General features: G+C 50.0%; 1 protein-coding gene across 2 annotated transcripts in view; it reads right to left on the bottom strand.

Annotated features, from left to right (window-relative positions):
* LOC122373283 (protein slit-like) overlaps positions 1-16,040 on the bottom strand; it is a 102,153-nt gene that overhangs the window by 12,608 nt on the left and 73,505 nt on the right. For both annotated transcript variants that reach the window (XM_043351203.1, XM_043351213.1), the window contains 7 exons: positions 15,121-15,271; positions 9,893-10,036; positions 6,646-6,789; positions 5,962-6,125; positions 4,887-5,019; positions 1,711-1,782; positions 699-770 (listed from right to left, as the gene is read on the bottom strand). In XM_043351203.1, coding sequence (XP_043207138.1) covers positions 699-770; positions 1,711-1,782; positions 4,887-5,019; positions 5,962-6,125; positions 6,646-6,789; positions 9,893-10,036; positions 15,121-15,271 — 880 coding nt within the window. The remainder of the gene's footprint in view (positions 1-698; positions 771-1,710; positions 1,783-4,886; positions 5,020-5,961; positions 6,126-6,645; positions 6,790-9,892; positions 10,037-15,120; positions 15,272-16,040) is intronic.

Genomic DNA, 16,040 nt, shown 5'->3' with positions numbered 1-16,040 from the left:
CCGTCCAAATTTAACGAGTAAATATGTTCTCAGAAAATTGTGTAAGACAAGCTCTGTGAGGTTATCTCGGTGAGCTCTGAAAATACTCAAAACAGCCACCAGGCAGTCTTTGTGAATACGAGATCCAAAGCGGCTTCTAGCTACACGTTAGCCCCATGACACCACCTCTAGCCTTGCCAAAGGCTCCCTCTTAACCACATCTCTCATACTCTGATCAAAGCTGCCCCAGCCCTCGACCTTCCAGCGCCCATCTGAAGCTGCGGCGAAGCCGTGCTGCCGCAGCTCGGGCTATCGGCGTGGGACGGCTTTACCAGATCAGTGTGGGCCCGATAAACGCCTCTGATGAACGACGTATTTAGGTATCGGAGACAGGTCTGGGAGCCGCTGGGACAGGGTTGGTAGGGAGATAGCTGGATAGATACATCACAGGGGACAACCCGGCAGTCGGTAACGGTAGAGTGGGACAGAGTTGCTCTTATAAATAGGATTTCCTGCTAAAAATGCTGTTCGGCGTTGGCGTTCAAATATGAGTAGGAATAGTGAATCCAATAAATCAAACACAACATGTTAGAAGACATTTGTTTGCAATAAGGCATGCAACACTCCAAGTTCAAAACTAATATTAAATCCATAAGCGGCATGTTCGCGATCTTGGACTCAGTTGTTGTTAGTTTCTTGTTCACGCACTAAGTACTTACAGGGTTGAAAGCTTCTTGAGATCGCTGAAGGTGTTGTTGCTCAGGACAGCGATCTGGTTGTTACTGAGATCTCTGTGAAACAAAGAATTAGAAAGGCTGGTCAGCACTCAGCATATGCTAATGTACATTTTACATAGATTCTCTGTGACGGTAAAGGTTGCAATAAAACACTCATGTAGGCGATATTTCAATCAAAGAAATGACAACAGTCAGCAATCTGGGGAGCTTCTCATTGGTATAGAGAAAAAACTGTAAAAACTTTTTTGTGTTTCTGGCCGTTCACACCTTCAATATTCCTTCCGCTCGGATCGCACGCTTCTTGAACAGCCTATAGCCGCGGCAATATTCCATCCATCGGCACCTCTGCGGCACGTGGTGGTGAATGAACTGCGTCTGGCTCGTTTTCCCGGCACTTCACACACGTAACCTCAGACGCGGCACCTTCTGCCGCTCTGCAGAGGAGCGCTGGAGCCTGCACCGCGGCGGCGCTCCCTTCATATCTTCGTCACATACCGTCAGCGCTCACCCGTCACAGTCCGACGGCCGTCACATCCGGTTACTTCCGTCACCGAGCGTCACATTTGGTCACATCTGGTCACCCTCTGATCATCTACTGATCATCTAAGGTCCGGACTGATCACCCGTTGGCCCTTATGCATTGATCACTGATAGGCAATAGTATATCCCAGATACGTCTAGTCACATTTACATTGTAGTTTTTCTGAGTACCGAAAGTCACCATCACAGTATCCGCCTTCAAAGGTCATTTCTCGTCTCTTGCGGTCACCGATATTCACATTTTAGTTCTTCTGGCCAATGCCTGTCATCGTTCGTCACCGCTCGTCATTCGTCACCTATCAAGCAGCGGCCCATCACCTCTGGCGTTTTTGTAGGTGTGAGCGAGATGGCTGAGAAGGGAGAGCCTGCACTGAAGCGTGCACTTGATTCCAGCCCGCGGTCCAGGCGGGGCGGGGCGGCCTTCGCGGCTGGGGGGGGGGGGGGGGGTACTCACAGGCGTGTCAGATGGCGCAGATGTGACAGCCGGCTGGCGTTGACGGATCGCAGCTGGTTGACGTCCAGGTACCTGCGGCAGAGATGAGAGCAGACCGGTTAGCGAGCTGACGGAAGCGGCTGTGCGGGGACACGTGTGATGCACCGCGCCAGCGTGATGTGCAAATGTTGGTGCAGGGAGATGGAGTGATGTGGTGTAGGGGCGGGAAGATGATGGAAGATGGTGGGATGAAACAGAGAAACAAGAAAATATAAGCAAGAGTAACGACATAAGAGTGCGCGAGACAGGCGGCGAGACACGCTAAGCACAACAGGATAACACAAAGGGAAGTACATAGGTATGTGAATCATGAAGGAACAGCTTATCCAGATTTTAGCAAAGCTCTCTCAAATCCGCTTCTAATTCGTAACACAGTACACGCGACACAAACCCGGTAAAAGTCGTTGCAGCTAAACCACTAAAAGATCCGCCACAGATCTGACACGGTCGCGCGCCAGACACGTGACAGACTGATGACAGACTCGTGGCAGACTGATGACGGGCCCGTGACAGACCCACGGCCCGCCCGGGGCAGGTGGCGCTGTCGGCACCATCAAACAACTCCCCGGTATCCGCGGTGCAGACCAGCGCCGCGGAGCGTGTCACCTCGCCCGTACAAACCACGCGAACCATGAGCCGCGACCGACAAAGGAGCCGCCCCAGGGCCGCCGCCGGTCCGTCCGTCATTTTTCCGTGCCCGAAACGCTGTCCAGCGCGGCGACTGCGACGAGAAACGCGCGCGAACACCGCGCCAGACACGCGCGACAGCACGACGAATGGTGCGCCACGCCGCTGTGACAAGTTCTGCCGTCCGACACATGCAACACGGTGATCATAAATGCAGCGAGTCGATCAATAAATTGCGTGTTGCCATCCAGCGATTCATGCCGATAGTGCATACGTTACGTTGAGCAGGGTGTTAGCACAAGTGGCTGTTTGGCGTGGAATGTATTAAAGTGATTTACTACGCTACCGATTCGAATTTGATAGTGAGTAACTGGCGGCTACATTCGGAGCGTTACATAGGTGGTTATATTAACAATAACATGCCAGCTATTTGAGGCCAAAATGAGTGTAAAACTGATAACAGTACCTATAACTGGCGATCCTTGAAACAAAACAAGGCTTTCAGCTTTCAATTCGGCTAAACACTAGGTATACCTAACATGCAATCATTCACAGCTGAAAACACTAAAGCCTCGACCGGCTAAAATACAACCGATCTCTTGATGGAAACATACAATTACTTCGCCCCCATCCCCAGAAAACTCGCTGACGGAAGGCGACGCTAGACTCGGCTGGGGAGTGAAAGTAATTGCCATTATTCCCGGCGAACATCCATCGACAGGAACGTACAACTTAAGTTTATTAAAGGCCATATATCTTCTCCTGGACTGTCGGAATAGCTGAATCCCATTATCCATCCCATCTCCTATCCCATTATATCACCATTCCACCCTTCCGTGGCGCCTTCCACTGTCATTTGCAGCGCCCATTCAGCTGTCGCGGATAACTAAATCCCTCCCGGGGGCCTCGGTTTCACGTGCGTCGGCGCGCATATCATGCGCTGGTGGCTCCTCGGCTGAGCGTTTTTGTTTATCCCTCATCGTCGCCTTGCTCATTTATCACGAGGGCAAACGGGAATGGAAACACATCACCACCGTCAGCCGCCGAGACAGTGCGATAATAACTCTGGGCAGGACTATGTCGGTGGCGGCGGCGGCGATGGCGGCGGCAGCACACGCATTCCATGAATGCCGACTGCCCTCCAGTGAGGAGGCGGGCCAGTGCCATTGTTTTGCGGGCTCCTCGGGCCATTATCACCGCTGGACGCGCGGTGGCGGTCTCGGCCGCGGTTCAGACTCGCCCATCTCATTACTGGACGGTCCCGACCCCCGCGGAGCCGGCCTGGGTCGGTCGGTACTGGCCGGACCAGTATTACACGACCAGCCGAGTTGGACGGCGGGGCGGGTGCCGGCGCCGCACTGACTGGGACTCCGCCGGACCCGGGGACCTGACCAGCACTGTCTGGCGACGACAGACTGCCCACAGACCCCTGCCGCCAACGCCCCCGCCCCGCCAGTGTTTACCGGCCGTCGTGCAGCCAGGCTGTCTCCGGCAGGCCGCCCGCAGAGGCGCCACAATTTAGGACCCAGTTATGCATCTAAGTTTGAAGGAACGCTCACAAATACCAGCCAACTGACAGCAGAAACGAACCGGTGCGGTTTCCAGCCTAGTTTACTGTATTACTGAACAGAACTAATCGCCACCGCATTCCAGGAAAGTCACACGGATCAGCGTGAAGCGGAAATCGACTCATATCTTATCCTGCTACAATGGTGTAATCCATGGCATGATGCTAATGAATTATGTAAGCGTAATCTCGGAGCAAAAAGATTAGATGTTGATTCATCATCTGACGTGCATTGTGGTAGGGTAATGGCATTAACGACGAGTTTACAGGCTTCCTGACCTTACGATCCGCTTCTGTATAGCCGTAAAAGTCGTATGGTGGAGTATCTCGGCTTGCTATAACCGCCCAAGACCGTGCTACTGGGCTACACATTTTGAACGCGGTAGCAAACATTGGCAGAGATAGCGGCGCCAGTACATAATAACGTGAAACATTTTACGTGTTCGTGATAACGATATGCATACAAAACTGCAAGAACTCGGAACTAAGGTTGCATATTAAGATTAAATTTGTCACCTGCATGGTATCACGATAGTTCGAATCGCGATGTAGACAGTTTTGTAAAATTCACGGTACAGACATGCTGCCGCAGGTATTATCATAATCAGACAAGGGAATCGCCGCTCGTTGTTAAAATTCCTAGTTGTTTACCTGACCGTCGGCAGCGGTGGGCATTTGGTAGCGACGGTATGGAAACATCTACATCCTGGGCAGTGCACGGATGATAAAAACAAGACGCTTTTACAATGTATGACACCTTTGAGTTTCCCCGCCCGTACCCGCAGAACCCAGCGATACCATTCCGATACCAGCAGTACACACAGACCCCAGCGGTACCCTCCCGATACCGGCGGTACTCACAGCTCGGTGGTACCCACAGGCCCCAGCGGTGGTGCATACCTTTAGAACCCAGCGGTACCCTCCCGGTACCCTCAGCACTCACAGCTCTGTAGTGAGATCCGGGATTCCCTCGGGCACCTCGGTGAGCTGCGCGCGGCTGCACCGTACCACCGTCCCGGTACAGTTGCAGTGGGTCGGACAGTAGCCGGCGCGCAGACACCCGGCGCTGTTATCACCTGCGGGGGTCACAGCGGTCACACCGAGGGTCACAGAGGTCACGGGTCAGAGGTTATGACAACCAGCCAGTCACGCGGCGTTAGCAGTAGCGGCACGCACGAGTGTGCATTCAGTGAAGCTGAGTAATTGAGAGGATAGGATGTAAGGAAGAAAAAACGATGAGATAATAAACGATGATGATGGAGTCAAGGATTAAATTTTAGCAAAACGAGTTGGCAAAAAAAAAAAAACGAGCCAGCTCATTAAAAAATACAACACAGTACACGGTTACTGCATGCTCCCGAAAATGCAGCTAAAACCCAAACAGTGTACGATTCAAGTCGCCGACTGAAATTTCAATCACTCTGTTACGTTTCACTAAATCGCAACAATTAAAACCACGTGTCGAACGTCGCCCCAAGTTGCCGATAAGTTATGTGCATTCCCAGTATCGATGAGTTTGCACCACGTTCCCCGGACTGATAGCGCCTCCAGGCCGCGGCTGCCGTCGAATCGCATTAAATGTCACGCCTGGGCATTGGGCGACGATTTGTGCCGATGACGTAGATGGAATGCCTCACACGTTCGATCGGTGGCCGGTAAATGCGTCAGGTGATAAAACGGTGGACAAACACGGGAGCTGTTAGATTAGGCCGCAATAGGTCAGTGGAGGGATATGTGTAGTCGACAATGAAATGCTGCTACCGAATGGAAGACATAAAGGAGAGAAGTAGCCCCTCCGATGTTCAACTTATACCGCTAAGTTTTCTCTTTCCAATGATTAAATGAGCTAAAGGTAACGATCTACAGATGCCACGATATTGTTTTATCGTGTATTGAAGTCACTTCTGCCGAACCTCCTCCTCACTTCTGATGGGATAATCATTCGTAAATCGACAGGCAATTTGGTGTCGAGATTCTAGGAACAAGGCGAGGACATGGTGCGGGTCAGGGTAACTCACTCGTGCACGTGAACTCGTGGACCGATATCTCGTCCACTGGTGTATCCTGCAGCCGCGACGGCCGGTGGCAGCGCGGGCTGCCAGATGTGACGTCATTGGTCCTCAGCCAATCAGAGAACCAGGCCAGGTGGCAGTTGCAGTTGAACGGGTTCGACATGAGATTCCTGCGAATGGCAACAGAAAAGGCGTCAGACTCACACTTGTGCACAAAGTTATCCCGCGGCTAGACACGTGGATATTTGTATCCTGCATTCATTCATGGCAACTAATTGTCACTGAAAGTGAGGTAAAGACGCAGCAAAGTGTAGTTGGTCCTACAAAACATTAATAATGGGTTAACTACCGAGGGCCGTTTACAGCATAACGTTTCCGTCAGCGGGAAATGAGCCCTAATTTAGAGGCTAGCCAGAGTTGACATTCATAAGACCTCCTTGCAATTAGGAAGCTGGATGCTTGGGGCGCCGAGTGGATTTCTTAAGCATAATTAACTAATCTGGTTAACCAAAGGGACGTGACGCCGTTTTATCGTAACAATGCTGCGGGTTTTCTAAGAATTTCCTACGACCGCTCTGTCGACCCAAGGCGGTTAATTTACACTTTTATGAATTTAATTGAGCCAGAGGAGATTGAGTCTGAAGCGTATCTGTTTGCACAGATGCCTATGTATGTGGTAGCTATACTTACAGTGTTTTGAGGTTCTTCAGGTCGTCAAAGCTACCCGGCATTACGCAGGTGATCTTGTTGTTGTAGAGCGACAGCGTGGTCAGGGATCGCAGTCCTCGGAACATGCCATCGTGAATGTGCTGGATGTCGTTGTTGGTCAAAGTGCTGTCGAAAGAATAATTCGTTAGACAAATATTCCGCGTTTCGTATGCAGATTGCAGTCAGCCTACAAACAAAAACAGCGCTAATAATGAACACATAAAATACATATATGCAGTACAACCTTAAAAATGGGTGGATGGAGTTATAATTATAATCTTTTGTAGCTTATTATCACATACATTCGATAGAAATGTCAAACAGCTCTTCCACATCCACATGCGTTGGCGCAATAAAAACCGTCTCCCTAACCAAAACTGACAACTGCTCAGCGATACGTCCCACACGTCCAACAAGGCGTGCGTGCAGCCTAAAGACCGATCAGCACTGGGACAGAAAGCCGATCAAATCAGCTGTCCACTGCTCGGATTTAAGTCCGATCGAGTTCGGCTCGACTGGGCTGCAGCAGGTCGCCCAGCGCCCACCCACGGTGACAGGTTTCGTTCAGCAGATATCATCACGGTTTGCTAATTAAAATAGGTCGCCACAGTGATGGTATCTTTCCGCACGTCTTTAAGATTTTTAAATCGGCCTACGACCAGTTGAAGCTTCTCAGCGAAGCGTCAGCAAAGGGTGGGTGGTCGGACTAGACTACTGAACGATCGTTGCAGTGTAGAGAAAAGACGACACATCAGACAGAAGCCTGGTGGGGTACCACACAGCAGCTGAGCCAACTGCACCCAGCAAGGTCGCGTCGTCTCAACGCCGACCAATATTGACTGGAGAGTGGGCCCGAACACCTGACACCCGTCCAGGAAAAATGCACTGCAATGCAATGCACTTCAGACGGCCGGGACGAACAGTTGGGCTATTGGACCCTGAAGTGGGTGGCTACCTGAAGGAACTCGCCAGTCACTCGAATCAGCATCTCCCATGGCGATGGACTTCTATTTGAGCTCAGACGATTCAAACAAATTTTCTTCACGTTTGAAAGAAGGGAACGCCATCGACATAATCTATAAGGTCAAAGAAATGCTAAAAATGTATGTTGCCTTCCATTTGTTAGATAGCGTGACACTGAACAATAAGTACTTCAATTCTATGATGCATATGGTCTTCCAACGTCAGTAGATTGCTTTATCACCATATTTAAAATATAATATGCTAGATACATGTTCAATGATATTTATCACTGCATTGCGTTTGCAATGCCTATAGTTATCTATACCAAAATCACCGATAAAAGAAAAGTTGCAAATGGGTAGGTGTGCCACGCTATAATGGAAACAGGTTCCTTCACCGTTTACAGCTTAGAAAACAATTAGATTGAAAACGAATGGTTTAACCACAACCTACCACGAACTGCCTGTAGACGCGGAAGTCATTTGGTCTGTCCACCGCCTGTTCGTTCTCACCAGCTCAGACAAAGCGCCTCTGTCCGGCCTTGAATACCGGGCCGGCTGCTCGCCCACAGAGCTGCAGAAGCTGCCTCAGTCCGAGAATCCACCACTGTGTGTGTGTGCTGAGCTAACAGAGCTGCCGCCGGCCGCCGAGGACCACTGTGTGCCCGCCCGCCGCGCACAGCAGACACGGCGGTCAGTACACAGCAGCCGCCTGGCTGGCAATATCGCCCGGCGCCGCAGCAAACAGAGTAGACGAAAAGAGACGAGCGGGCCGAGCCGGCCACTGGGGCAGTACAGTATGTGGTCCGGGTCAGTGGCTGATATGGAGACTCACTGGGTCAGACGGGGCTGAGACATTCACCGAGAGAAATGAGCGCCGAGTAGGCAGTTCACCTTGCTGGCAGCCGCTCGTTTAGGAAAGGTTCTAGTCGCGGGACCACTAAATCGCATTAGCGGTACTTCCGAAGGTGCCTTGAAAACCTCAGCCGACACACGGGGTGAGCACAGACAAACGGCGCTGGATAAATGGCGGCTTCTGACGGCGCCGTCCATTATGTCTTTAACGGGGTACAAGCGTCGGTAACGAGCCACGTGCTGCAGTCACAGCAGTTCCGTCCATCAGTCACAGTCACACGCCGACCGCAGACCATTGACTGGGGTCCTCTGAGCCAGCCGACGGCGTCTAAGGATGAATAATTAATTCGCTTGAGCCCTCCTCAACATATGCAGTGTGTTCCTGTCGCGCCATTAGCTTCCAACTTATGATCCGGCGGCCGGGGTTTACCAGAGGATGATAAATTTCATCCCTTGTTCTCGGTATGTTAGATGTCCGGTTCTCAATATAGATTGATGATTTGCTAACCTCATGTCAGCGACCGACGCGTGCAATGGGCCATCAGTCAGACATCCGCAGAAGGCACCGCGCAAAGCCCACTATCACTCAAAAAATTATCATCATAACAATCTCATGGCAGACCACAGATACCACTGACATTCCCAGAAACCGTCCAATCAACTCCTGTCGAACAAATTTACCCCCAAACTACCTGTTCCGCCAACAAAAATACCTAACTACCCACAAAACCGACACTGGACTGACACCACCGTCAAAACGTCCCGAAACGTACGTCACCACATCACCAGGGGCCCACCGACCCAAAGTCCGGCGGTCAGAACGGGCGGATTAACCGCGTGATGGCAGCCGCCAGGACATATTTCACGTATCCCATTTGTGCCGGATCAGGCCGGGCTGACGCGGCACCGGCTATCGGCGAGGGTCAATAGTCGATATCGGCGCCGATGAAAGGTGGCCAGTGCCGCACGACGGCCTCGCCAATTGGGGGATTATCAATGGGGGAGGCGAGGAGAGGGGAAGGGGAGAGGAGATAGCATCACCCCCACTGCCGCAGGGATGGGAGTGGTCAGGATATACAGCACACGGTCACTGGGTCAGAAACGGGGTTATATGTCCGCCAGAGGGGACGGGATAAGGGAATATAATGACGGACAAAACACTAAGCGGATGATTGATGCGGGAATTTGAGATAAATAAGATTTGGAAATGGGGCTATATTTCACAATGCTATACAGGAAACTGTTCCGCTACACCTTCCTGCAGCATCAAGAAAATGAAGTGCATATCATTGCAAACAAGCGGCCTATACGACCACAGTTGGCGTAGGCCGCTTATGGGACAAATGAAATAGGCGGCGGTGGTGGTGCGTGAACAATCTATTCCATCCAGTCTCAGTTCGCGAGCTACTCACATGTCCTGTAGTCGTCCAGCGCCCTTGAAGGCGTCATCGTCGACGTCCGTGATGCTGTTGTCGCTCATATCCAGCTTCCGCAGCTTCGGAAGCCGGGAGAACTGACGTGCTGGTATCCGGCGGATGGCGTTATTCCGCAAAATCCTGCCCACAAACAGGGTTTGGGAGATAAGCGAGTGGCGAGTAAAACGAAGGTACGCAAGACGTGATTAATGGAGGTTGTTGGGCTTGGAAAGTTGTCGTTCGTGCTTATAGAAATAGTGGCTTTCGTCGGCGTTGGCAAACGTTTACTGCGCGTTCGAGTACGAAGGTAAGAAGCTTATCATCAGGTACTAAAATATATTCAGTTGGCATGTGTCGAAAAGACGAATTGTATAATCCGGTAAAATGACACACCAAGATTGCCACACTTGTCACCATGGCCATGACTTAAGGTGACAATTGTGACAAGTAAATATTGCCACACTTGTCACCTCAAGTCATGGCCACTAACACCATGCCTATTTTTAGCTGCCGAATAGTATCCTAGAATGTATGCAAATTATCCCCGCAAAGGACAGACCATCCCAACTTTCTGTCAATTCTGACCCTGACTTGGCCATGACTGAAAAGGAATGTGTCCCATCCGAGATACATGGACAGACAATCGATCAAATCCGTCAGTTAATTTATCAGCCACAGTCGAGACAATCACTACAAGGTAAAACTCCTCCCTAAAACTGTCAACACGTTGACTCAGACGCCAGCGCACGTCTGACATGGCAAACCAGAAACAGATTGTTTACGTCTTTATTGTTTATTTTATTAATATTATGTTTATTGTTTATTTATTGTTTACGTTTACGTGTCACTAAAATCCGGACGAAATTTTATCACCTCTCAACGCAACCGTAAAGCCGCAACAACGACGCGGTTTCTGAGTTTTAAATGCAACTGGCCATGAAATGAGCCAAGGACCTCTGACATCGGCGACCTTCTGACCACGATGGCCGCGACAACAGCCTCCATTTCCTTTGTGGTCTTTAACGGCTTCCGTTCTATGGGCGATTAAACATACCAAGTCGCTGACCCGATCTCGTCCTCTAAAGCGATGACCTACTGGCAGCCAGGAACTGCCAATACAATACAAATCCATCTAAGCTCCCTCTACTTCCGTCATCTGGTGATCCTGATCCCGATTTGGGCCCTGAACCCGGCCCGTATATCGGCTGTTGTTCCTGGATCGCGGCCTGGCACTGATCCCTCTATCCCCTCTCATCTATCGCGGTCCAGAGCCGCTCTGGCGGAGGTCGTACGCCGTCCACTGTGCCTGCTGACAGTTGTGAAGGGATATATGTCCGTCGGCTGGCGACAGTCGTCACTGGCAACAAAAGGCGACCGGCAGTGCCGGCGGCGCTCCGCCCGCCCGCCCATACCGCCCCGCCCGCAGCCTGCCGCCCGCCCAACCGGCCGGTCGTTCTACCCCCCCCCCCCCCCCGGTCCCGCAGCCAGCAGCAGCCGCATCAGACCTCAATAGCCGCCCGGAAGGCCAACGCAAAGCCAAATCTCGCCACAATGCCCAGCGGAGAACAAATACGCTTAGCCGACGGCTCGGGGAGGACAGCGGGAGAACGCAGTCTGAGTCTGACCAATGCGTAATGTGGGACCAGGGACCACCGTCCACCATTCATACCCTGAGCACCAGAAGTGAAACGAGATGGCCAAGCTAAGAGAAACCCCAATGAAGACACATATATGAAACTAGTTAAAACCTCGACGCACGCAAAGATCAGCCAGCTAGCTGTGAGTTTTAGGGCACCTCCGGGCTCCTGTCCAAAATGTCGCGAGAAAGCTCCGTCCCGTCCACGGCTAGTTAGCTTCTTGGCACGGGTGAAGCGACACCCACGTGGGCAGAGAGGTATATTATGAATAGAAACGGTGAGCTTGGTGTGAAATAACTGGGTCGGTGCCAGCGCGAGAAGTAATGGGAAGGAAGCGATGAGCATCCGACAGAAGCCACGGCCACAAAATGAGCAGTAAATTTAGAACAGGGAGGAGGCATGGAGAGAGAGAGAGAGAGAGAGAGAGAGAGAGAGAGAGAGAGAGAGAGAGAGAGAGAGAGAGAGAGAGAGAGAGAGAGAGAGAGAGAGAGAGAGAGAGAGAGAGAGAGAGAGAGAGAGAGAGAGAGAGAGAGAGAGAGAGAGAGATGGGGAAGGGGTTATTCAGTCTAGTCACTAAGCGGGAATCCCGGAATGCCCATCGTCAAACCAGATGTCCGTAAATGTGTTCACTGTTCAGCGGGCATAGTCTACTTTTTTCTCCGTAAATAATTGATAAAATGACAAAACACCATGCAGTTCAATGCAATAACTCGATATATTTTCATTGTTTTTTATAACAAATAAGGCAGAGGACTGAGGGTAGCGATGACCTATCTAAATTGACGTTGAAATCAGCAGTCGCCAGCTAATCCGTAACTAATCGTACCTGTGCTTTTATAGATAAGCCGGTCACTCGTTCGTGACAAGCTACCGTTAACATTTCCGTGACAGGCTTCCGCGGTTTGGTTTTCCAGATAATTATTAGGAAAAATTATCTAATTGTTTTTGTAATAAGCTTTAACCCTATTAGTGGCAGGCTCCTGGCTACCCCATATTAGTGGCAGGGGGGGCTGTTTACGACCCCCCCCCCCCTTGATATCTCGAGATCTAACGGGCCGATTTTCAAAATTCAAACGGCATTCGATTTGGCTCAACGAGATCTACATTTCTAAAAAAATAAAATTAAAAATGTCAATAGGGGGGTAGAGGGGGGTAAAAACGGGCAATTTGCAGATACATTTTAGACTGTTTATCACGGCCAGGTTTCTGAACCAATCTTAACGCAACTTTTGCCGATCGATAGAGAATGAACCAGGAATTCACATGGATCCTAAAAATATGCATTTTCAAAAATCATAGGCGGATACAGATCATTGTGATTGGGGGTATACAAAAACTATAGTAAATAAGGTTTTTGTTGGTACTGTTTCTAAAAAGGGTGGCAATGGTCTTGTTATGTTACAATTTTCTTATGAGAGAACGACTAAAATTGTATTGGTCATGCATAGGCGGTGTCAGGGCACCTATGTTGGGAGGTAAAAAATAACCCCCCTTTTTGGACGCCTGGATCCGCCTATTATAGCAAAAACGTGTCAAAAGAGGATGCACAATAACTTTGTATATGTTATCACATGATACCTTTCATTCACTGTTCGTAAAACTGGTGCAGCATCGTGATCTTCGCCCAAATGACTCGCTTCACGAATAGGACCCCCAATTCCCAGTGCTCTGGAGCCGCCCCTGGTAAAGTTATGAACTTGAAATTTTCAGGGAATGTGCCCAATTTAGTTTTAGGAAAAGTCAGAAAATTTCAGCATCGTAGCTTCAGCGGTTTCGGAGATATTCCCGAAAAACCTGAGGGGTGGATAAAAACACCCCCCCCTGCCACTAATAGGGTTAAATTGATAAAGACGAAGTCTATATTACTGCTTGTAAGTATAATGTTTCATCTTGTTGAGACTTTGAGCAAAAGACAAAGACTAGCTTAGGCAAATAACCATTCTTAAAGGTAGTGTGCCAGCTTTCTTGGACCGTATGGAGTTAATGGCCCAGATAAGGAGAACCGGATTTTTAGAACTTATCCATACCTTCAAAACTCATGGAAACGTCTTAAATTCTTCAAATTTTGAGTACCCCAGTGCGAAATTCGCCCCGACGGGTTGTCGGTCGTACCCCAACCACATTTCACACCACTATGAACAATAAATGCACACACTGAAATCGATATTACCGATATGCTCATCCAATCAAGTTTCGATAAACCCGTTCATCATCATCTCCTGCGGTTTCGAACACGCCTGTTAGGTGGCTTCTGATGCTCGTCGAGGTCGGAATTTCCAAATACGCGTGGTGCGTCGGGCCGCGCGCTCTGACTTCGGCCAAGAAAAATGCGTCAGCTGATCATTGTCATTTCTGCCACTTGCGTGTGGTGAAATGGGGTCATAACTTATAAAACGGCTTTTTCATATCAATTATTTTACATGAAATCATATTTCAAACCATAAATAATGTTCGACAGCCAAATAAAAGAAACAATACCAATACGGGCTTACAGTTTAAGGCTCGACATTGTGTTGTCTACGATTAGACAGCTGATAACTCATTCCCGTACGTCGTATGGTCGTAACACTATAATGACCTTTGCTTATTGTCACAAGTGCGCCGCATTCGCGATTGTTGCCCGACGCCTGTTTGCAGGTGAGTCCACTACAGTTGTTATACATATCTAAAAACCGAAAAACTTTTAGGCGAAAAAGGCACTATTCCAGGCCCATTTTTGATTTTTTTTGCGATATTAGGTAAAAACAGAAGCTTCTTATCCTAGGAAAAATAAAATGGGAAATCTTTCAAAGGTGGCACACTACCTTTAATGTTACTAACAATATCCCAACACACTGTCTTGGCCACGCCAGCAATTTTTATTGGTCTGGCGTGGGGCTCAGTTTGATGTACACCGCAGTTTCCCATAATTTCACAGATACCCGACGACGGTAAAATATTCGCTCGACATCGGCCACGCCAAGGTAAACAGGCGAGCTCCGTGTCAGAGCCGAGTCTGCATCTCACCCTGCCTGGTTTATGGAGGTCCTAACCGGGCCGGCGCGAGGTTCCCAGGACAGAAACAGGGCCGCAGGCGCCGCGCGCCGCCGCCTCAGCTGCCAGTTTTTACCAATCAGCGTCACACCGCCCGCCGGAGTTTCCCTCTTAATTGGGATTTATGACCACGAAGCATGAAGGTGTTTGTGAGATGGTATTACGATTTTTGGCATAACCGCTGGCGTGTGTAACAGGCATTGGAAAACAGCGTGCTCGCACATTCCTCGGAACCATAAAGGGTTTCTCTGCGACATAAGTGGGTTACATTTTACACAAACTACGTAGGTATCTATATCATGAATATTGATTAGGTATACCATTTACATCGAACAAAGATGTTGATGCGCTCAAATTTTTTCCTAGACTCTTCGCTCGCTTTGAATGCTCATTTCACAGCATATGTTACAATTCAAGCCTCTCCAATGTTCTTTCACGTACGCAAACAGCATCCATCACAACCGAATCCACGCATTGCACAAGGTATTGCAGGGACAAATGCAGAAGGCAACACCTGTGATAATATCAGCACCGGTTCCCTATGTAGGTACTCACAGTTCGGTGGTGGCGCGCGGCAGGTTCTCGGGTATCGCCTTCAGTCGCCGTCCCCCGCAGTCCACCATGGTACCGGAGCACCGACACGACGGCGGACACTCGTCCTCCGCTGTGCACTGGTCCGAGTGCTCTGAGCGCGACCCGTCCGAGCCTGCCGCAGGGCAGGGCAAGTCAGTGGGAGGGGAGTGCCAGGGTCAGGTTGGTGGGAGGGGAAGCTCAGCGTCAGCGGGTCAGGATCAAGTTGGAAGCAGAGACAGGATCAGAGCATGGAAAGGATATAAAAAAATGCCAGGGACGTAACAGGGGCAAGAGGAGGGTACAAGATCGAGTGAGAGTCCGGTTAACATTGTCACCAACAGGCGACTGACAAGCATTGAGTCACACAAGTACAGTGGTTAGAGTCTTAGTAAGTCTGATTACGGAGCGAGCGAAGCGAGCGGAGTCTCATACTGAATTAAGGGAAAATCCTGAGTATGAGCGGCCGGCCGGCCGGCCGGCCGTGGGGACGCTCTTCAAAAGCTAATATCTTAGGAACGGGACATCCGATTGACAAGCGGTCTTCTTTACTGAATGTCACTTGGACGTAAAAGTTCTGTGGTGTGATAGCCACCATGCGTTCTTGCCAAACACCGCACGTGGCGCGTGGTAAAGTTGGACATTTTTTAAGAACCCCCAAAATTGCAACCTCAATAACGGCACAACGGTTGGGCCGATTGAATTGAAACTCGGTACACAGTTAGGTCTCCATCAGATAATTTATCTGCATGTGTTAAGGTTGGGGTGCACCAGCACGTGCGCACGTGCAGGGGGCGCTCCCAGATCTCGAGAACGGCTGGGCCGATTGCGCTCAAATTTGGTACACGGTTGGGGACCAGTTAGTAGGGTGCCGTGTAAAAGTCAGTTTGGACCCCGCTTGCACG

This window comes from Amphibalanus amphitrite, unplaced genomic scaffold (genome assembly GCF_019059575.1).
Source record: "Amphibalanus amphitrite isolate SeventyFive unplaced genomic scaffold, NRLGWU_Aamphi_draft 000038F_arrow, whole genome shotgun sequence".
NCBI lineage: Eukaryota > Metazoa > Arthropoda > Thecostraca > Balanomorpha > Balanidae > Amphibalanus > Amphibalanus amphitrite.
The sequence above is the reverse complement of the archived record's forward strand: the minus strand, read 5'-3'. Positions and strand labels throughout refer to the sequence as shown.